General features: G+C 44.9%; 1 protein-coding gene across 6 annotated transcripts in view; it reads right to left on the bottom strand.

The window, feature by feature from the left end:
* Nucleotides 1–18208: 18208 nt before the first annotated feature.
* Nucleotides 18209–23637, bottom strand: part of SALL1 (spalt like transcription factor 1) — a 16371-nt gene continuing 10942 nt past the window's right edge. For all 6 annotated transcript variants that reach the window (XM_006121131.5, XM_075940254.2, XM_006121133.5 and 3 more), the window contains 2 exons: nucleotides 20729–23637; nucleotides 18209–19719 (listed from right to left, as the gene is read on the bottom strand). The exon at nucleotides 20729–23637 is cut by the window's right edge and continues 501 nt beyond it. In XM_006121131.5, coding sequence (XP_006121193.3) covers nucleotides 19279–19719; nucleotides 20729–23637 — 3350 coding nt within the window. In that variant the 3' untranslated portion in view covers nucleotides 18209–19278. The remainder of the gene's footprint in view (nucleotides 19720–20728) is intronic.

Raw genomic sequence — 23637 nt, 5'->3', positions numbered from 1 at the left:
CGGGTGGATCCGGCCCATGGAGGCCCTGCTGCTCCCCTGCCCCCAAGCAGGATTGCCAGGTGTTCGGTTTTGAACCAGACAGTCCAGTCTTTGAGCTCTCTCTTCATGAAACAAATTGAGAAAATATAAATGTCTGGTATTTTCTAAATAAGATGAATTACATCACAATCTAAATTACAAGTGTGTCCGGTATTTTTGTTGAAACCACCTGGGAACCCTACCCCCAAGTCAATTAAGGCCTAGGGGCGGGGGAGCGGAGAAGGATTTGCGCACTCCCCCAGCCCCAGGCCTTAGTTGGCCGTGGGTGGGAGAGCACGCGAAGCCTCCTCCCACCTTGCGAGGAGCACATGGCACTTTGAAGTGCTGCGGGCTGCTCACAGGGAGGGTGGGAGAGCGGAGGAGACTTTGCGTGCTCCCCTACCCATAGGCCAATTAGAGCCTGGGGAGCTGCGTGAAGCTTCCTCCACCCTGCCCCTGCCCTGTGAGTAGCCTGCGTGCCATGTGCTCCTTGCAGGGTGGAAGGAGGCTTCCTGTGCTCCCCTGCCCTCAGGCCCTGATTGGCCTCTTCCAGTTCATGGGTGCCTAGTGGAAAGGGGGGGGCAAAGGGCTCCTGCACCCCCAGACCAATCATAGTCTGGGAGTGGGTTAGCCCTGCCCCTTCCTGTTTAGGCCCCACCCCTTCTGGGGTGGCCCCCAGGCAAAAATTATTGCCCACCCCTGACCTAACCCCGGCCTCACTCCTGGGGAACAGGGGAAAATCAGCCCCAGCCTTCCCCCGGCCAGCCAGCACATGGGGGAGGGAGGCTCACATTCTTACTTGGGATACTATAGGAGGGTGTTTGCACCCTTCACACCCCGCAACCCGTGTACAGACCTATAAGTAGGGTTGCCAGGTGTCTGGTATTCACCCGGACAGTCTGGTATTTTCGCCTCTTGTCCAGTAAAAAAAAATTCAGAGAATACCGGACACCTGAGATGTCCGGTATTCTCTGCATTTTTCCCCGGCCAGGACACGAAAATGCTGGGCACCTGACAACTCTACAAACACTCAGTGCCCGGCCTCCCCCCTCCTGAGCCCCTCTCAAGCCCCCAACACCCGCAGGCCCCCGGCCCCATGCTTACCTGGTTCCCCAAGGCTGCTGGCACAAAATGGCTTCCAGCGAAAAGACATAGCAGCTTTCACTGGAACATGAAGGGCCAACAGTCTGTTACATAGAGCGTCCTATATTTACATTATTTGACTGCTTGAATAAGTCATGACTCTCAAAATCAGCAGCATTTCATTCATACCCTACACTCCCCACATCTACAAACTCTAGCCCTCCAGCAATTGGCTGGGTTGAATCACTCTGCTAATGTATTTACTAATAATGTTTATGATCAGTTTCTGGCAAGACCTTACAGCCATGGGTCTGAGCTTGACTTGTGCCTAAGCTATTCACTGCTGTGAAATCTGGGGCTGTAATTTTCCACCGCTGACTGATGATATTCAGTGCCTCAGTTTAAGAGTGTTTCCCATTAGTCATCCAAAAGGAGCCTGATATTTTAGACAGTAAGTGTTCAGTGCTGTGTAAAAATTAGCCCCCTTACTGGTTTCTCAAGATGAGCATCCAAAAACAGAGATACTAGAAGTCACTAGTCACTCTTGAAAATTTAGGCCAAGGGTTTGGTTTTGTTTGTTTTGTTGCCCAGGTTCTTAATTTTGTTTTATTCTTGTTATTGTTCTCAACATCTAATTTTTCCATATGAAAGAAGCACTTTGAGATAAGTAGCTCATAAAACCAGGACTTTATGCTTTTAGCTGACAATTACTTCAGACTCCTGACAAAATTAAACCCATTCAGCTTTGTTTTATTTTGTTTCAGAAGGGGAGTGGAGAAAAGAGAAGACGCCAGAAATACCCTCAGACAGGCAGAATCCACTGACTTGTATTGGAAGTGGATGGTATTTGAATGGCTAGCTACACAGTTATCCTTTCAAAACAGAGAAGGCTGGCACTGCCATGAAAGTGATAAGGAGGGGAAAATCAGTTCTGTAAGATTGAGAGAAGCCATTACAATTTTGTTATTGTATTTGTGAGAATTCATTTTACCAAACTATTTTAAGGATTCTTAAATACTGAGCATTCATCTTCTCAGTGCTAATTCCCAGCATTGAGAAGAGCTTGGTTATAACCTCAGCTGCATTTTTACAATGCATCAGCCAACACAGCTTCACCAGTGCAGTGGAACCATCATTTACTGCTGGTATAATAATAAATAATAATAATAATAGCTTATCTTTTATATCACACTTTTTAATCAAATCTCAAAGTAAAGGTAGTAGCATTATCCCCATTTTATAGACAGAGAAACTGAGTCTCAGGAAGGAATTACTTGTACAAAGTTACCCAGGAAACCAGTGATGAAGCTGGGAATAGAATTCTGTTCACCTGACTCCAATGCCAGTGCACTATCTACTAGGAAATAATGCCTCCAGAAAACTAGTACCGTAATTTAGCGAATATACCCCGCAACTGAATATACCCCGTGGTTTTTTCTATTTGAGTAAAAAAAAAAAAATCTTGTATGCCCCACGCACGAATATAACCTGCAGGGTATACAAGACTTTTCTGTGCCGGGGGTATATTTGCTGCTGGTATATTTACGGTGCGGGGGGGGGGGGAGGGGATTAGCCACTCACTACCCAGGTTCCAGTGCAGCCGCCAGCCTCCGGGCAGGGGAACACTCATCTCCTGGCCCCTTCCTGCGGCTGTGCAGGAACTGGGAGGTGAGTGCTTCCCCGCTCGGAGGCTGGAGGCCAGGAACTGGGGGATGAGCGCTCCCCCACCCCTTCCTGCGGCTTCTCAAGAACCGGGGAGTGAGTGCTCCCCCGCCCGGAGGCTGGCGGCTGCGCAGTCACAGAAAGAGGTGACTCACCACCTGATGAGTAAAGAAAATTCTGTATACCCCGCACCCCCCCCCCGCACCTGGGGGGGAGGGTGCGGGGTGTTAAAAACGAATATAATCCGCGGGGTATATTCGCTAAATTACGTTACTTCTGTTATTCCTTCAGCCCCAGAACAAGCAGGGGGAGGAACTGTGACCACAGTTCTAGTTTTACGTTGCCATACCAGACATTCTAACCCAGAGTTTTTAATGACCAAATATTTTGCCCCCCAATTAGTATTGACATTCCATCTGCTTAGTTTTATTGATACATTCACAATAACTCTGTGGGAAATAAAGTAAAACAATACAAAAATGACCTAAAATGCCAATCAAAACTCATCTATCATAAATATCACTTAGTCTGACAATGAACTATATTTCTGCTCTCCTGAAGGCACAGGAATAAGTAAAATAGAGGCACAAGAATCTTGCACAAAAAGGGGGTTTTGCACAAAATGGACATGTCCACACTGCTTGTTTTTGCACAAAAACCTCTTGTGCAAAACAAATCGGAAAAGATTATGCAAATGAAGTGGAAGAAAATGCTAATGGGTGCTTCATTTGCATTGCCTCTTCTGCAAATAAATGTAGCGTAGACATAGCCTAAGTGTTGCCCTGGCACTGGACTGGAGCAAGGGGTATTTGTATTATCCATAAGGAGAATTTTGTATCCCATCGTGTTACATCCCATAGCTCAGTGAAAGGTATAGTAATCTTTTGAGATGTTTCACAGAAATAGATGGTAAAATGAATTCTTACACATACAATAAAGAATTTAAATGCACATAAAACTACTTTGGCTTTTAAACAGCATTCATCATAGTTATTTCCCCTGATAACTTACAAGCATGCTGAGCTCACAGGCAGTTATTCACATGAGAGTGAAAATTTAGAAGGGTTGTTATTAGACACTACTATAACAATTTAGATTCCAATATACAGTAGCTGCTTACTATACAAATACAAGGTAAGAAAGCCCCTTTCCTAAAGAGCTTCCAATCAAAATACCCAAGACACAACAGGGCTTAACTCGAAATACGCTACGCAAATGGAGCTACATCAATTGGGTAGCTTATTTGGAAATAGGGAGCATCTACTTGGCACTTATTTCAAAATAGAGCACTCTTCCTCCGACTTCTCTTGCTCCTTCTACAATGAGGATTACAAGAGTCGGAGTAAGAAGTCCTCCAGCTTGACAGTATTTCGACATTATTTTGAAATAACTGCCTGTTGTGTAAACACAGAGTAAGTTATTTTGAAATAATGTTGCTATGTAGACATATCGATACAGCAGGACTGAGAAAATGTCATTAACCCCATTTCACAGAGATACTGAGTGATTTGGCCTCTCAGAGCTGGGAATTCTACTTGGATTGTTTTAGACACAGGGTACGTCTACAGTACAGAAAAGATATATCCTTTACTCACGTTAGCTAATCTGCATCATCCTACATGGACTGTAATATCAACAAAGCCAAAGCGCTCAGTGATCACAAAGTGTTCTGTGTCCTGTTCTAACGGGAGAGCATAACAACAAAAAGCCTCACCCAAACTGTCTGGGAAGCACAACCTTTAAAGGCACTAATACCACTTTTTCCCCCCTCTCCAAAAACCATGGAGACCTGGTCTACACTTAAAATAAAATTGAATTTGTTAAGGTTGATTTTTGGCCCCCAATTCTGAAAAGTGCATGTTTCCACTGTGTGCCAGAATTCAATGTAGTTTGAAGTAGCATATTCCCAGTAAGATGGCTACAGTTGACTTTGAGAGCAATGCACTGTGGGTAACTATTCCACAGTTCTTACCACCACTTTGTATTCTGAGTTATGCTCCCAGTGCACGCTGAGAGCAAAATTGTGAAGCAGGTGGCTCTGGATAAGTGTCGTCAATGTCTCATAGTGCACTAATCTCCTTCCTCTCCTTTCTTCCCCCTGCCTGAAAGCAATGGCAAGTAGTGTTTTCACACCCTCCCTCCCCCCACCCCGGTTATCTGTGCAGATGTCTTTGCAGGATAAGCATGGAATCCATCATGGAACCCATTAAGCAAAGTATTATGGTCATCATATTAACCATGGTGGAGTATACTGTAATATACTCAGGCTCTGCACGAATGAGGAAGACTCTCAGAAAGCCATGAACACACTCTTCTGCAAAGCACTTGAGTAGAGTGATGCAAATACTGCTGGCGTTCAATTCTTTTGACACAGTGGCACACTAGTTCTGGTGCCATGCGACAAGCATAGACTGGTGGGACCACATGGGGATATGGCTATGGGACTATCAGCAGTGGCTGCAAAACTTTCACATGTATACGGCCACTTTCATGGACGTTTGAAAATTGCTTTTCCCAACCCTGAAGTGCAGGAATACCAGAATGAGTTCTGAAGAACAGGACCTGGGGATTACAGTGGATAAGAAGCTAGATATGAGTCAACAGTGTGCCCTTGTAGCCAAGAAGGCTAATGGCAAGTAGGGTGTATTAGGAGGAGCATTGCCATCAGATCCAGAGAAGTGATTATTCCCCTTTATTCAGCTCTGATGAGGCCACATCTGGAATATTGTGTCCAGTTCTGGGCTCCCCCACCCCACTATAGAAAGGATGTGGATGCATTGGAGAGGGTCCAGCGGAGGGCAACCAAAATGATTAGGGGGCTGGAGCGCATGACCTATGAGGAGAGACTGAGAGATTTGGGTATATTTAGTCTGCAGAAGAGAACAGTGAGAGGGAATTTGATAGCAGCCTTCAACTTCCTGAAGGGAGGTTCCAAAGAGGATGGAGAGAGGCTGTTCTCAGTAGTCACAGATGGCAGAACAAGGAACAATGGTCTCAAGTTGCAGTGGGAGAGGTCTAGGTTGGATATTAGGAAAAAGTATTTCACTAGGAGGGTGGTGAAGCACTGGAATGGGTTACCTAGGGAGGTGGAGGAATCTCCATCCCTAGAGGTTTTAAGTCTCAGCTTGACAAAGCCCTGGCTGGGTTGGTTTAGTTGGGATTGGTCCTGCTTTGGGCAGGGGGCTGGACTTGATGACCTCCTGAGGTCTCTTCCAGCTCTATGGTTCTAGGATTATGCAGTAGATACACCACAGAGGTCTTGAGGAGTGTCACAGGGCAGACTCACCACCATGGCACCCCCAGCCAGCAGTCCTGGGAAATAACTTGTTGACTCACAGGATGCCTCCTTTTAGCTGGTGTCTCTCCATGTTCTTGCTACTCCCTCATCAGTGTCTGAGCCCCCTTTCGAGGGGGGAGGCGCACTGGCATTTACCCTGCTTGAACCCCAGAGTCCTTCCCTCCCCAGGGCACCCTGCTCTCCTCTCAGGGAACACTCAGTTCTCCTGGACCCACCTTTACTCAGTGACTCACTACCAGTCTTCATCTAGCCCCTGCCTCTGGGGCAGACTGCAGTCTGTAATGGCCACTCATCACTGCCAAAAGGATGTGGACCTACTGCCTTTGCCTAACCTGGCTGCTTCAGGCCCTGCAGCCTGGGAGCTTGCTTGGCTAGAGCTTCCCCAGACCTACCTTCCTTCTCCAGCACTGCTCTACCTCCAAGAATCCTCCTGCTTCCCTTGCCATCAGATCCCTACTGCTCTCTCTTCAGAGCAGCAGTCAGTTCCCCCTCTCCCTCCAGGAGCCCTTCTTTATATAGCCCCCAGCTGGGCCCTCATAAGCAACAGCTGCCTCAGCTCAGATCTGGGGTTTTGCCCTTAAAGGACCAGTGCAAGGCAAACACCCTGTCACAAGGAGCATCTGGACTCAGTTTGGTGGCAGGCATGGCATTGGCAAGGGACAGGCCGGGATTCAAACCTGCAGGCAGAAGGGGATCCAGGCACAGCAGGAAGGCAGAGGCTGTGTTTTCAGAATCCTGCCTTTGCCAGGAGAGTGCAACTTTCCCTTTCCAAAGGAGCATGTGGGTAACAGGCAAAGGTGGTCCAGGCAAGGTGGCCTAGGAGGGACTCAAGCCATGCTTCACTGTGGATGAGCAAACTGAGGGGGCAAGCTGAACCAAATTTGAGCAAGTAGCATTGCATCCTGGTGTATGGGGATCACAATGTCACTCACTCAGATTGGGCCCAGCTGACCCCACCCATCAAGGGGCCAAGCCAAAACTGAGCGGCATGCTGACTCCATGCATCCAAGGCTAGGTCACGCAGTCCAGAGTGGGGAGCTGAGCCCAGCTGGCCAGCCAGCCTTGCAGGACAGCAATTTTTGTGGGTCAATAAGGAATAGTTCTGAAAAACCCAGCAATGTTAAAAAGCCTGTCCACTGTAACTTGCCCTGCCTTTCTGGTTGTGAGCTCAATCTTTCAAAAAGACCGCAGGGGCAGCCCGTCCATATAGGCAAACTAGGCGGTCGCCTAGGGCGCCAAGTTAAATGGGGTGCCAAATGGTGGTGCAATATCATTGAGGGGTTTGGAGGTGGCGGCGCTGATCACATGGTTCGCCTCGGGCGCCAGTTGCTGGCAGCTAGTCTAGGGCCGCCCCTGCGCTATACAGCATTTTGGATGGCAGAAAACCAAGGCAATTATGAGGGTGGCAGCCCGTGCCAAAGCCCATGATGAAGCAGCTTCATTGCCATAGCACCCGAGCTAGCTAGAGTAAAGCTAGCATGGGCATGACTACATGAGCTACAATTATCACCCATGACTGCTCTGTAGACATACCCAGTACCACAAAGGTCACATGCTTTTAATTTGGATTAGCAGCTTGATTACAGCCCACATGGCTATGCCTACACTGTAGATGGGAGAGTGTCTTCCAGCCCGGGTACAGTCTCCACTAGATCAAACAGCAAGGACATTGACTCAGAGAACAGCTCAGGCTCTCAAGCCGTCTGAGCTCAGATGGCTAGTCAGAGCCTCTGCCAGTCCCACAACATCAACTTTTCTATTTTTAGCATGTGAGCCCAGGCATCGGCCAGTATCACAATGTCTACATAGATATATTAGTGTGCTAACTCAACCTGAGTTTCTGAGACTCAGTTATCTGGGCTGGGAGGCATGCCCCCAGCTGTAGCCAAACAGCTTGGCGTTAAATTCAAGCTGCTTTCCCAAGTTAAAATTAAAGTGACTGTGTCTTCACTGCTATTTTAACCCAGGTTAACTAACCCAGTTTAAGAACACCCCCTTTTAAAAAAAGATACAATGTAGTCATTCCAATAGTCTATGCCACTCCACAAAGACAAACCTTCCTTTGGACATTTTCATGCATTTTTTCAGAGTTCCAAAGCACAGATATGCACAATTAATATGTTAATAAAACTCACTTTGGACATTCTAATATAATTACAACAACTTATATATAATAGGCATGCGCAGCACATTTCATTAGGGTGTACACCCAGGGAATTTTATTTATTTATTTTTTTAAAGGCGAACATTTATTGAATACTCAATCATAAAGGACATGCTGCGAGCGAATGTGGGCTTTCTCTATATTTCTACATTCAGTGCTTAGTACATAATACAACAATCCATACTTTAAAACTAAAAGAGCATATCATGCGATTAAATTAAAATGCAAAGCCACTTTTTTTGAGACATTAGGGTGTGCCTGGGCACACCTGGCACACCCCCTGTGCACGCCTATGATTGATATATATATATATGAATAGGCAACTAAGCAGCATAATAATGGTAAAGAAAGAAAATTCTAAATAGCACCAACACTGAAACTGTATTCAGATCATTCCTCTTAGATGCTGCCATCCTCTCTTCACCTGCACTGATTTATGAGTCTCTACAAAACCTGCACATTTTCCCCACAACCCATTTTACCTTTTTTCCCCCCATTTGACAAATATTGATTTATTTCCTGCATGTTTAAATTCATTGTAATCCATTCTGTTTTGTTTACTTTCTTGTTTGTGCACTTCCTTTATCGATGACGACATGAATATTTGCAGTTCTGGGAATACAGGATTGGCTAATTAACTGCTTTTACAAAGCCAACAGAGAGCACAAGAACACAACCCATTGTTTGGTATGGGTCACACAGGAATGGTGACCTTAAATGACTTGCTAGTTTCTCACACAGCAGTGGGCTGAAAAAATTAATAGATATTGGAAGCCAATGGAATTTAAACTGATTTAAGCAAGGGTTAAACCTATTCAGTGAATCCGTGTAGGTACTTGCCCTGGTATAAATGGTTCAACTTAAATTTGATTTTGTTAAACTAATGCGTTTTCTCTAGTATAGAGAAGCAGCACCACAAGGATGTGCTTATGTTATCTCCTAGCCATTAGCTACACATGGGTGAATTATAGTTTAGCAACATTGTATTGTGTGTGCCAGTGTCTTGTGGGAGTGCAACAAAAAGAGCACACTGTTTGCAGTGGAAATAGCGTTTGCTGAAGGAAGCAGGATCAGGTGAGATCTTTGCAGTCTTTCATCCACAGTATTCATTCTAGAACCAGGCCCATACAGAGACAGTAACAATAGTTAGCCATGTTAAAAAGGTCACAGAACTCCCACGTACATATTCTTCAAAAAACACTTAACTTTGTTTATTAGCCATAGAAAAGGGATTCCCAAGACGGAGCCCTCTAACTATCAGCCTCATCAGCTCATAAGACAGCCAAATTCTCATTAGCAGCTCTCTCACCACAGCTGGAGACTTGAACCCTGCTTGCAAAAATATATCAATTTTTCACTTCTGCTGGGCTCTTTTAGCTAACAGGAAGACCCCCAACCCACACGAACTCCAGCTTAAGGTGTGCTGGAGCACATGTGTGCAAATTCCTTGTGCTGAAGTGGACTGGCATCTGAACATTGCTCCAGCCATCTACATTCATTCCCGTTATGTGGATGCATGTGAGAATCCTGGTGACTTACATAGACATTGGGTGGCAGTGTTCCCTGTAGGGATGTGAATGTTTAACCGGTTAACTGGTAAACCCCACCTTTAATGGGTGAGGCTTGCAGGTTAAGGTTAACCAGTGGGGGTTGAAGCCTCTCCCCACCTGCCACGGTGGGCCCGGCCCAGCCCCCCCTCCCCCCATCTTTGCCAAACATGATCTGCAAGTAGTTTTGTACCTCCTGCTTCAACTGGCTCAGCTCAGCTTCCTGCCCATTGTGCAGTTCTCCAGACCACTTGGCATCCCCAGGAGTCTCTTCCTGCATCAACTGTTTCCTTATAAAGGGTTTGCAACTGCTTGTCCTATTGGCCAGGCTCTTCCAACCCTGGGGCTTCATAAATCCAGGAGGGAAAAAAAGAGCTGATATTATAGTCCCTTGCCTAGGGCCCCAGTGCCTGGAGTTATGTGGTTGCATCATCATCTCAGGTTCCATTCAAGGAAGTAGGTCTCTAGCTCTCCTGAATAGCAAGAAACACTTGAAAATGTGGGAAGCACGTAGCTCTGAATATGAGAACTGCCCTATTCCTCTCAATGGGCTGTTAGCTCCATGACCTGTAGTATAGACAATTTTAAGAAAATAAGCTAGTGTAAAGAGGGCCAAAGCAGTCTTCATACCTAGAGCCCTGCAAATCCACTTAGATGTGGATATCCATGGCTCATTTTTTACAGATACAGATGCATCTGCAGATACAAATGTTGTATCTAAAACCCTGTGGCTATGTCTACACTGCAGGCTTCTTGCGCAAAAACTGGACAGGAACAGGGGTTTCTTGTGCAAGAAACCCCTATGGCTAAAATGGCCATCAGAGCTTTCTTGCACAAGAGAGCGTCCACACTGCCCTGGATGCTCTTGAGCAAAAGCACATCTCTTGTGCAAAAGCACATGGCAGTGTGGATGCTCTCTTGTGCAAGAAAGCTCTGATGACCATTTTAACCATAGGGGCTTCTTGATCAAGAAACCTCATTTCCCATCCACAATAGCCTTTTTGCGCAAGAGCTCTTGCGCAAAAAGTCTTATTCCTCGTGGGGAGAGGAATAACTCTTGCGCAAAAAGCCCTCTCTTCTGACGATCTACTGTAAACTTTCTTGCACAAGAACAGGCTTGTAGTGTGGATGCTCTGAAAGTTTTTGTGCAAGAACGGCCATTCTTGCGCAAGAAGCCTGCAGTTTAGACACAGCCTGCAAGTTTGGGGATATCTGTTTTATATCCACAGGAATCTGCATCTGCAGATGTGGCTGCAGATATCTGCAAATCATTTTTGCGGAAGCAGATGCAGATGCCAATTTTGTATCTGCGCAGGGCTCTATTCATAGGCTTGTCTTCACTAGGGAAAAAAAGGTACATTTTAAATAGGTATTAACTATTGTAATAACTAACCTGTTAAAATCTTAGTAGCATAGTCAAGGAAAGTTGTAGTCTTAACATACTAGATGGTTGAGATAAATCATCCTCACTAAAGGGTACTCTGTTTAAAGTAGTTTTTTCATCATGGCCTTTCCTTTATTATTCATTAACCAATTAGTCTAGTCCAACTGAATCAGCTTTGACATTTTTAAAAAATAGATATACCAGTGGTGAAGGATGTGAAAAGGAGAGAAGGTGGTGGGCAGCAGAGATCAATTCACCACATTGTGTCACAACACTCCACTTTTCTGAATGTTTCTCATAGATACTGCTATAGTTGCAACACCTGATGCTAGAATCCTAAAGTAGTTGTAGGGTTTATGGTAAAAACAAGACATGCTGCATTTTTCAGAACTTTAAAAAACAAAAAACAAACCTTTGTGCTTTGGCACTGGTCTGCTATTTAGCCCTGTCTGCACACATGCTAAGTGCACTGGACAATAGGGATACATGTCCCATTGCACAGCAGAACTGACACCAGAAGTTTCAGAACTAATCGCTGCATTTAGGTCCTATCTGTGGTAGCATTTGTGACTATGTGTGAGACTAATATGGCGCCAACATGTTTCATGTCCCTAGCTAACCTGTTATAGAACATATTTCAACCATGACTGGACATTCCAGTGAGCAAGGAGAGTCTGAAACATGGTTTACATTTACAGGACTGAAAAACAAAACAAATCAAAACCACCCCTTTTCTGCACTGGACAGAGAAACCATATTTCTGATAACTGTGTCGGAGAGTAGTTGACAACATGGTTCTAGAACAGAGCACTGATAATCCCAGTATCCTACCACACTCCCGAATCTCTTGGATTGACAACACACACGCTGCTCTGGCCAGATCCCTCTTCCCCTCCATCAGCTGCCTTCTGAGCACACCTCATTCAAGTTTCCCTCTCTGCATTGGTGCTTTCCCCCTGCTATTGTGGGCCCTGACCTACACTGCTTACTTGCAGCCTTTACAGGTAGAGCAAAGGAAGGGGGAGGGGAGATGGTATTGAAGGGAGAGTCAGACTGTGGAAAGAAGCTATTTTAGGGCGATGGAAACATTTAGGGGGATAATCTAGGGTCACAAGGCAGCAAATTTATGCTTCATATAATCATAGTCAATGTAAAGCACAATATTTACTGATAAGCTTGTATTTATCTATATGGGTAAGTTAACTAAACGAAAATGTAAAACTATTTAAAGACACAAATGGCATGTTTAAGTACTTGTCAGAAGCTATACACAATAATACCAGCATCTACTCAGTTTAAATTAATCTGCACATCCAAAACTCAAAACTCCAGTCATCTGAAGAAGTGGGCTGTGCCCAGGAAAGCTCATGATACCATCTACATGTTGTGTTAGTCTATAAAGTGCTACCAAACCATTTGTTTGTTTGTTTGTTTTCAGTTTATTCTGTACAGATTAACTGGGCTACCTCCTGAAGCTTCTCTCCATACTACTGTTATTTCCATTTCTTCCTCTGGATAGTTCCAAACATCTAGTGCTTCTTCACATTTTGCCTGGAGGCCAAGATCAACAAGCCCCCCTCTCTGGGAAGCCTTTTTATCATTGGGCTTTAGACTTAGCTGCTAACTCTAATGCAAATGGCTTACGGATTGCACGGCTCCTTTTCCAGCAGTGTGTAACACATGATTGCAGCGCCTGGCTGTGGCCCGTGCTCGAGGCAAAGCAGATTTCGATGGTAGGGGAGGAGGGGCGTCCAAACTGAACAAACCATCGGAGAGGGGCAGGACGCGGCCAGGCGCACCCTGCAAGCGTGTGCCCCTTCCCGGCGACAGACCAGGACTCCGAGACAGGCAGCGAGGGATTTCAGTCAGTAACCCCCATCCGCGATCACTGCTGGCCCATGTACTGGGAGGGACCCTCGAAGAGATTCCCTGTCCAAGCTAACTCGTGCTCTCGAGTGACACCGTTCCCCCTGGCCGGGCAGCGCCCTGTATGGGGTTCGTTTGCCCGACTGTGCGCTCGCCGCTGCCTGTGCACCCCGGGGACGCGGGAGAGGCACTGACTACGGATCTGTTGCAAGCGTCTCCTGCACCACGTAACCCTTCCGTCGCAGTCCAAGATTTCAGGACAAAATGCGGTGCCACGAACTCGCTTGCCAACCGCTTGTCCGGCTGCTAGGCTAGGAGCTGCTAGGCTGGGGGGTTGCTGTCTATGGCCAAATACATGTTCAAAGTGAGGGTTCGGGGCAGGCGTCTTGGTGGTCCTTTTCCTTACAGCCCGTCCTCTCACTGACTCCTCTCCCCTCTCCTGTTACAAGGAGTACAATGGGGGTTTGTACTGGGCACTCATCGGTTCACGCACACACCCCTTTCCATGTTCGTTTGCACACCCCTCGCGTTAGGGATCTGCGTTAATCGACGGGCGTGCTCTGGGCAGCTAATTTCCAATCCATCTCTGCTCCCAAATACACAGGGAGTGATGGATTCCCTCCACTGGCCCAATCATTCACAGCCGGGCTCTACGAGCAGCTCGGAAATTCGTTAGGGCAGAGTTGATGGGAGAGCTTAGAACAAATGGTTTAGCCAGACAGCACGTTACAAGCAAGTTAGAATCCAGCAACCTACGTGGAAATAGACAGCGAGCGTCCACACTCGGCTGGGGAGTTTGTCTTCGTTCAGGAGAGGAGAGAGGCGTCTCAAAAATACAATTTTCCCGGCTTTTAAATCGAAATTTTAAAAATAATATAAATTATTTTTCAGGATAAAATAGCTCCTGCTAATGTAATGAATGCGGAGATGGATTGATAGATTTGAGACGGAAAGGGAGAGGGAAAAGAGGCGAAGGAATTTAGTCACTAATGAGAAAAATTCGGCGCGAAGGCTCCATTGATTTGTTACCTGTGTGGCTAAGGATTAATTGAATGCACACGAATTAAATCCTGCCCCAAGGAAGTGCACGGAGGTGGGGTCCCAGGCCGAGGGGGGAAGGACTTAGGAGATACTTTCAACTTGCCAGAAGAGCGCTCGGGGGAACCGGATTCGTTTCATTCCCGTGCCTGTTTCTCTAAGGGCTAGTGTCAGATAACTCCCGACGTAACCGTTCGCCTTTAAAGATCAGCCACAGCCACACACAATCTGCTCCAGCCCCGTCCCCCGGTCCCTGCGCGGACCTCGGAGGCTGCAGGCCCTAGGAGAGGGAGACTGGCAGACAGCGGCCTAGGGATCAGCGGCATTAGAGCAAGTCGGGTCCCTGCCCAAACGCAGGGGCAGCTCATGTGGTGCAAGGGGAAGGACAGGCAGGTGGCATCGGGCCCCGACAGCTGGGTAAGGGGCGCAGGGTCCCTCTTGCACCGATGGGGGACCCACTATGCTGGAGAACTTGAGCCCAACTGTGGGCTCCCTCCAGGATGCTGCCAGTCACCAGCCCTGCCCCTCAAAGCGGGACTTCCCTGCAGCTATGGAAAAGCAGCTTGTGCCCTACGCCCACGGAGCTATAACCCAGCCCCTCCTCCCGCGGGGACACGGCTCGGATCGGAAGGCACCGCAGGGTGTGACTGGGGTGGGCAGCGAATCCGCCTTCGGCGGGTGTGTGTGTGTGTGGAGTCTCGCTTTTAGGGCTCGTTAAGGGAAATCTCCCCCGCTAATTACAGGCAATCCACTCGGATGGGGGGAGGGAAGCGCTGTCTCCGCCCCAGCCAGTGTGCGGGGGGGGGGGAAGCCCCCGCCTCCCCTCCCGCCCCCAGCATCGGGGGAGTTGCGGGGCTGGGCCGCCCCCCAGTCCCTGGCTCCACGTTGCTGTCCCCCTTCGCACCCAGGGGCCCGTGCTCCCGCCTCTTCGTCTTGCCAAGCCTGGCTACACGTGGGCGGGGGGGAGGAAGGGATTTAAAACGGGCTCAGGAGAGTTCAGAGCGAGCCGCCGCGCTGGCTACCCAGGGGCTTGGCTTTCGCGGGGCGGGGCTGAACTCGCCCCTAGAAGCCGCATACGTGCGCCATGCCCCGACTCGGGGCCTGGTAAAGCCGCCGCTGCCAGTTCCAGGCAGGACTCGGATCTTAACGCCAAAGCGGGAGGCTAAGGACAGCGGTCCCGGGGCGCTACCGTGTGAACACAGAGGACTGGGGGAGGGGCAGGGAGCGTTCACACCTGCACCGGGCGGGGATGGAGGAGCGGCACGTGGAGAGGCGCTTGAAATGATCCTGGGGAGGAAAAAAAAACGCTCAAGGCCCCCAAACCCAATTGCGACTGTTCGCCGTCCACTCCCCCTCGGGCCGGGCTCCCGCTCCCCAAGTCGCTTCTCTCGCCCCAGGCACAGCTCCCCGATCGGCCAGGCAACTTCATCCGGCACCCGGTCAGGCAAAAAGGCTCGAGTTCATCGCCTCACCCCCAGCGGCGAAAAGCCCATCCCCCTACATCCTTCCTCTTTTTCAAAAAAAACGAGCCGGGGATTGCTGCCACTTCCCTCTGCCAAGCCCAGCTGGGCCAGGTGCCAGCTCAGTCTTGGTATAAAACAAAGTCTTCCATCATATTCCCTCCTCCTCCTGCGCTCAGCCTACCCTGTCCTCTCCCTTGCACTGTTCCCACCCTCGGCTCGACACGGTTTTTGCCTACTGTGGTCCAGCCCCCGTCTCTGCTCCTTCCTCCGGGATCTTTAGACACGAGGCACCAGCGCCAAGATCCTTGGCTTGCGTCCACCGAGTAGGGCATTGTACTTCCTAGCTGTGAGGCCCCTGTACCGAGCCACGGACTTTATGTGCAGGAATATAAAGGAATAGCAGAGCCCAACCTCATCTAGAAGGACAAAGCAGCAGGTGGATGATTTCACGAACTCCGGCACTTGCTGCTGCTTCTGCTCCAGGGCCATTACCTCGTGTAAGCTAATGAGAGAACACCATGTGGCACATCTCTCGATTGAAAGAGAAGAGAAATATGGCTTATACTGTATTATAAATCTCCTTCTCTCTAAAATAATACCCTCTTCCAATATAGGTTCTGATACTTTCTCCATTTAGAATTGTGCTTAGGCCTAAACACATGAACAGACACTATTTCCAGTACCATCACCAACAAAAAAAAAATCATGCTTAGATAGCATCTAAGGCAAAAGTCTTGCAGAGCACAGTCACCTAATGCTTAGTGCTACAGCTCAACATACAATTAACCCTGTGATGCAGAGGGTGTTAGACCTTGGAGAAAGTGAGACATGCTAACTTCTTCCCCAAGCCTTAGCTTAGCAGGCAAGGGAAGACAGGGGCTAAATAGTTACTCTCCCTCTTAGCATCCTAAATCAGCTGGTAGGCAGCCAATTAGGAGCTGAGAAGTTACCTTACATCAGGACAAGACTGAAAGATTTCCTCATGCAATTAGTTCTGATGTTTTCTAGAAAAGCATTGTATCTAAAAATTGTAGAGCCTTTACCAACACCACCTAGAGTTTTGATTAAGTTTTTAAACCAAATACTAAAAAGGACATCAATTATAGACAATACCCTACTCATAGGTGAGTGTCACACACTGCCATCAAACTTGTGATTGAGTTTACCACATTCTTGCCAAAGGTTCATCTGCACTGGCTAGCTCTTCCTGCAGCCAAGTGAGCAAGTGTGGGGCCAAAGCTGTTTCAGCAGAGACCTGACCTTTTTGCTATCTCACTTTTTTCTTCCTCAGGGATATCAAAGGCAACAATGCATGAGGTTTTCCCTCTGCAGGGCCGTATGATCCCTAATTTATTATTTTCAATGAAGGTCTGAGTTTTACATGGCTTAATACTGCCCCTGGTGAAAAGCACAAGTAAAGCACCAATGAACCTTAGGTTCTAAATGAACAAAAAAATTTAAAAAAAACCATTTAAAGCTAAAAGTCTGCTTGTTTCTGCCAATTGCTGACACAAAAGTTATTCTAAAAAGATCATATTTAATTAAATCATTACTGTGTTTAATTTGTTCTTTACGCTAAAATTACTCAAAATTCTTACTCACATTGATACAGGCTTCCTCGGGTGTACATTTACATGTTAACAAATCTGCATATTTATATACCAGATGAGTCATATATAAACTAACAGTAGAACACATACATTTTCTGAAGGCATTAGTGTTTATGATGCATAGTCATCAAAATGAAAGAAAATTTCCTATGAAAAATAGTTACTGCACAGGAGATAATTTTCAAGTTAAGTTCAGCATTATACTGTACATTCTCCCCTGCTTCCAATTTAAGGTAACAGAAATAATTAGGCTACAAGAAATAGGCTATTCTTTGTGAAAATGACACTAAAATAAGACTATTTGAATCACAAGAGTGCAAAAATACAATATACATAAAACTAGAAATTCTCATTTGTTTTAAACCTGCATAATTTATAAACTGCCAAAATGATTATTTTTAAGACTTAATTTGAAGTAAAACAAAACAAAACAAAACAAAACAACAACAAAAACCCTCACAGGCAAAAACTGTGGAGCCAAACTTGTGTCCCAAAAATCCTAATAAACTCAATTATATTGTGGGTACATAAAGAATGATGGATCAAGCCTGTAGTAAGCCAGCCCAGACTGATTCCTCCCCTCATCCTCTTCAAGCTATAAACCTCTTATCATATATGAAGGTTTTAAATGGAGATTTTAACTCCTACAAAGTAGCATAAATATGCCACAGTTCTATAGTCTCACAGAATAAAGTAAATATAATATCAAATATAAAACATTTCAACCAAGTGAAGCCTCAAATCCAATATAAATTTCCTTCAAAGGAAACTTACCTCATCTTGATAAGGCCATTTTAGCAGCATTTTTTATAAAGAGATGAAGAATGTCAAAATATCTAGTTTGATTATTGGGATTAATATCACTGAATTGTTATAGGACAAGGTTCCCACTCCTAGTGGATATGCAAATATATACTAGCCATTAATATGCAATACGCATGTGAATACCACACATAGATACAAACATATATACATACATACCTGGATAGTCCTCCATTACCCAGGGATAAAGTTAAACAATACAGTCAGAGACATTACTAAATACAAATACACTTTAAAAACAAAAGAGACAACATTTTATCTGTTGCAAAAATGTATTTGATTACTCAAGTAAAATTACAGTATCTCTGTTAGTATTAAATGTTAAAGAAACTGGACCTCTTTTCCTTTCAACTTTCCAAGAAAGTGCATGTAACAGTCCAAAGTTGTGTCTCTCCCCCCCATACCTAATACAAAATAAACAAACACTATCCTTGTTCCCCTGGTCAAGAAGTAGAACTTGGTCTTGCAAGGAACATATGTACATTTTAATGAAAGTGATATTTCTTATTGTATATACAGGAGCATCTACATTTGTCCATGGAAGGTTGTTCAAGATGCTATACTTAGCAGCATTGTGAAAGTCCAGCACATTTTCTATAATGAATATACCTACAAGGCAAAATGTTACGTCTCAGTTTCAACTACCAAAACAACACTTTTGTATCTTCTCTAATAATCTGCGTGCTTATTACTGTACAGAAACTTATGAACATTTAAGACGACTCAAGTAAAAAGCACAATACAAATAACAGTTCAAAACAAAAAATGTTAAATCTACAAAAATTAAAGCAGTTTTAATTTTATAATAAAAATCAAAAACTGAGCTTGTAAAAGGACCCACACTGTTCAGTCTATATTTTCAGCTTTCAGTCCTTAATTCTGTTTGGAAAATTAAACAATGTGTTGCTGATAAAATTTCCAGCGCGATCAAAGTATACATTTATATACACACTTTTATTAGAGATCTAATGCATCACTGAGGTGTTGCATCAATACCAGAGTTCATGTTAAACTGGGTATAGAAAATAAGTTAATGCCAGAAAAAGATCACCTAGTAGAACAGACTTGCAACTGCCATAAATGTTACAGCAAGTTTACAGCACTCTAGTCGATTAGTATTTAGTTCAAAATACAGGAGACCAAAGTTAATGCTTGCATTTGTTTGCAAAGCAAGGTTATATCACTAATAAATAAGCTCTCTTAGAACTCTAGAAGTAGAACATGGTACAAAAGAATGTGTTTATAATGTTGTAGTTTGTAGATTTGTAAAAAGCAACTCCCTTGGTTGCACTATTTGCAGGAATGTTATTGATAAAGTTTATTCTAATTTGTTACAATTTCTTTGTTGTCTTCCACAAAACGTGTGAAACGGAAGTTTGTCCCATTTTCATTGCTTGCCATTTTCTCCAGACCAGCTAGAGGAGCATTAGGTTCAGAATTCTGGAGCTTCTCCAGGCTTCCTGTCAACCCACTAATAGGTGAACTCCCACCATTGCCCAGGCTTCCAGGAATCGGAGGGATGCCACCATTCTGAATGACTGAGATCTCATTGGTCTTCATAGCCAAGCCATTGGAGAGTGCAGCTGCATACTGATTCCAGAAGCTGGAAGGGTCTCCATTTCCTGACCTTGCAACCAAATCTTTCTGAAACATTTCTGGGAATTTTACAGGATTGCCTCCTAGAAATGTCATGGTACCATCCACAGAAAGTCGTCTGCCTCGTCGCGCAGGAGTGCTGTTCCACATGTGAGTGCCCATGTGAACCTGAAAGAAGGGAGTGGGTGGGGAAGGAAGGTGGTTAACAGTAGAATTCATTCTCACTGATCAAATATACCTTAACATAAAACAAAGCAGTCTCCATGTCATTACTACGTAAAAAAACCCAATAAAAGTAAAGGATGTAATACTCCAGTTTAGATCAGTAACAAATAAGATGCATCTGGACCTAGGTACCAGCATTATGCAGCTTTTTCCTGATGAATAATACATTACTTATTTATTACTCTTTTTCATTACATGTATTTAATTTATAATAGCCTTATGTTATTCAGTCAATTGTAGATAGTTACTTCAGGATTAAAATTGCTATGTCCATTTTCATTGCAAAGGTAAGTATTATATTTGACACTCTTTCCCTATAAGTGTTCTTTTCAGACAGGAAGAAAGTATCCTTTACTGATTGCTCATCCGAGAGCCTTGTGTACAGACAGAATGGCCTGAAAGTAATTATTCATCTCACATTACTGGCAGAAATCTCTAGAGAAATACTCTGTCAACAGAAACATGTACACAGTAAAGTGATCAACTAGTGTTCTAAAACTTAAGTATATTTGCTTTTTCAACACATCAGTAGGAAATGTTAGTTATACAATCAATTAAAATAATGCCTATTAAAGAATGTTAGAAAAAAGCCTGTTGTGCATGATAGTTATGAAAATAGTGTATTTAAGCTACATTGCTTAATAAGTAATATATGTTGTACACTTAATGCATATCTTTAATTGAACACTTTCTAGCAACATTTGTCTTATTCTTTTTCATAGGCTACGTAATGAGTTTGGTGATTTTATCAACCCAGAAATAGCTTGCTGCATTATACGCTTCAATCCTGTCCAGAACTTCAGGCACTAAGTAGAAGATTATCTACTGATATCAAAGCTAACCAAATAAAACCATTTTTCATGCCCCAGATATTTAAAAGTAGCATTGTTTACAACAGATGTAAATAGTTTGTTTTAAAGTAACAGCATAAGAACAGCAAGAAGGAAAGTACCTTAAGATTGCCTTTTGTTGTGAAAGCTCTTCCACAAATAGTGCAGGCAAAAGGCTTTTCACCAGTGTGTGTCCTTTCATGAATCTGCAAAGCACTAGAAGATGAAAATGTTTTCCCACATGTGTTGCAGTAGTGCTGCTTGGGAGTTCTTCGGGGTAGAGTTGGAAGCAGAACTGGTGAGGTGGCAGAAGATGGCAAAGGCCCCAGAGGAACAAGACCAGAAGGTGTTTCTTTGCTATCCTGAGGAGAGCCATGCAGAAAGCCATTAACCTCAGTCTTTATGAGAGAGGACAATGAATTAGCAGGTATAACTGAAGAGTTCTGATTAGGACCAATGTTGGAATTGGGCTCAAAAAGCTGTGACGGCAGATCTCGCATTTGATGTGTCAACATATGCTGCTTCAAATTACCCTTTGTGGAAAAGCCACGATTGCAAACTGTGCAAATAAATGGTCTCTCTTTGGTATGACTTCTGTAATGAATGTCCAAGGCACTCTGACAAGCAAACGTTTTGCCACAAATGTCACACGCTGTGTTTTTAAATTTACCTCTGTCTCTGAAAGGAAAGAGCATACTCAAAGATTCTTCTTTAATTATTTTATCTGTGTTACTAGATGTCAAGTCCAAAGCACCGCCATTAGCAGGGGCTGGAGACAAACCATTGGCAAACTCACTTGGTAAAGCTCTTATGTGTTTCTCTTCCATACTTGGTGATTTGTGGTAATCATTAGTGCTGTTGGATGGGGACAAGGCCTGCATAGAAGAGGTAGACTCTGAGATAGCAGGACTTCCAGCACTTTGGCTTTCCATATCACCACCAATAGATGATGAATCATTTGTCATAACATCTCCCTCCACTGACCCATTTTCAACTGATTTTAAGCTAGCCTGAAGTTGTTCAGCAAGACCTGCATTGATCATCTTCATCTGATTTTCTAAAGCAGCAATACTTGACATTTCCAGTGGCAGAGGGGAAGAAGATAAGCTGTCTTGGGACGCATCAACAGATTTAGGGGTATCTGGCACGCTGCTGTCAGGACAGTCTTCCATGTTCTCATCTGAGAAGTTGTCTAGATCATCAAAATTCTTCTCATCAAAAGAACCCGTGTCAGACTCCATTGACTCTGGATAGTTTTCTGTGACAGGCGTGTTGGGAATCTGTCCTCCCATATGCATTCTAATATGCTGCTGGAGCACCACAGCATTGGTGAATTTTTTCTGGCAGATTGGGCACGAATGTTGTACTCTCAGGGGGGGCATGGCACGATGAACACTGTAATGAGTCTTTAAATTTCCTTTAGTAGTGAAAGCACGACCACAAATTTTACATTTAAATGGCCTTTCACCAGTATGTGTGCGATAATGCATTTTTAATGCACTCTGGCAACTGAGAACTCGGTGGCAAATAATACACTCGTTAGGATCGGTTGCCTTTTTGTCAATATTTTCTACCAGTTGTTGCAACTTGGATGTTTCTGATGCGGACGTTGAATCTAGCAGTCCTCCAAATGGAAACTTTGCCTTAAATTGCTCGGACATTAGAGGCATCAGTGGATTTGTAAAAGCAACAATACTGTTGGAGCCAGGGTCTGCTGCCGGTGAGCTCACAGAGCTGTTAATATTTGTGATGGAGTTTGAAGTTTGAGTGTTTTCTTCTGCTTTGCCATTTGCAGTAGGCAAAGCACTGACTTCTGCCTCATCCGAATGCCCATTTGAATTTTTTGCAGAAGGATCAGCTACTCCCGAGTCGCTTTTGACAGAACATGGAGGGCTAGCCGAAGGATGGCTAATGGGAATAGGTTGAGGCTCCTCAGTTTTGATAAATGGTGTCAAGCTTGGAATGGTTGGTGGGAGTGGCAGGCCAACGGAAGTAGTCAAAGTAGACAAAACTGGCTTGCTGTCCAGCCAGCTAGTTACAGGTTTCTCTGGTGGGACAGACATCCCATAAGGAATACCTGTGCTTGTAGGAATATTGTCCAAATGCTCTGGCACTGGATATGGATTCATTTGAATATGAGGGTATTTTTCTTTATGACGCTGGAAGTGGACTTTTAAGTTTCCCTTTGTGGAGAATCTGTTCCCACATATGTTGCATTTGAAGGGCCTTTCACCAGTGTGAGAACGTAAGTGAATCTGCAAGGCACTGTCACTCCCGAAAACTTTCGCACAGAACCTGCATTTATGTTTAAAGAATGCCTCATCAGAAGTACTTTTTGCTTCAAAAGCAGTTACATTTGGTGGCTTGCTTTTCCTTTGCTGTGCCAAGGCAGTTAAGGAGTTTAAATCCTCTGCAGGTGTTCCAAGATTGGACAAGGGGTTGGAGAAAACCGAGTTATTAGGGGCAGGTTGAGGTAGAAGTGGATTAGATGCAGGACTTAATAAACTGCTTATTGCAAAAGCTGGTGAAGATGATGCTGATACTGGTGGGTTGCTGAGCTGTGAGCCACCAACATTTGAAGCCACTTTTTCTGAGGACGGTGTTGTAATTGCTGCTGCCAATATGTTGATATTTGGAGACGAGCCACTACTGGATGGAATAGTGGTGCCAGGGTTGCTCTGAGGTAGCTGTAGAGGGGGTAGCTGTTTCAAACCACTGATACTGGCAGATTGACTAGCAAGACTTTGTGCTAATCCAGCTGCCGCAGCCAGCTGCTGGGATAAATGGGAACTTAACGTGGACAAGGGGTTGGCAGATGTTCGTAAAGTACCTTGAGAAGGGCTAGAAGATGTTGACAGGTCTGTTTTTTGGGAAGCCAACAGTAATATTTGGTGACGAATTTGTTCAATCAGTTGCAACTGGTGGATCTGCTGTTGCTGTAAAGCCAACAGTTGCTCCATTAGGGCAGGTACAGCAAGCTTATTGTTTGATGCACCATTACATCTTGCTTCCTGTGAGAACTGTGCTACCG

Source organism: Pelodiscus sinensis, chromosome 12 (assembly GCF_052426305.1).
Source record: "Pelodiscus sinensis isolate ZL-2025 chromosome 12, ASM5242630v1, whole genome shotgun sequence".
Classification (NCBI taxonomy): Eukaryota; Metazoa; Chordata; order Testudines; family Trionychidae; genus Pelodiscus; species Pelodiscus sinensis.
This window is presented reverse-complemented; position numbering and strand designations above follow the sequence as displayed.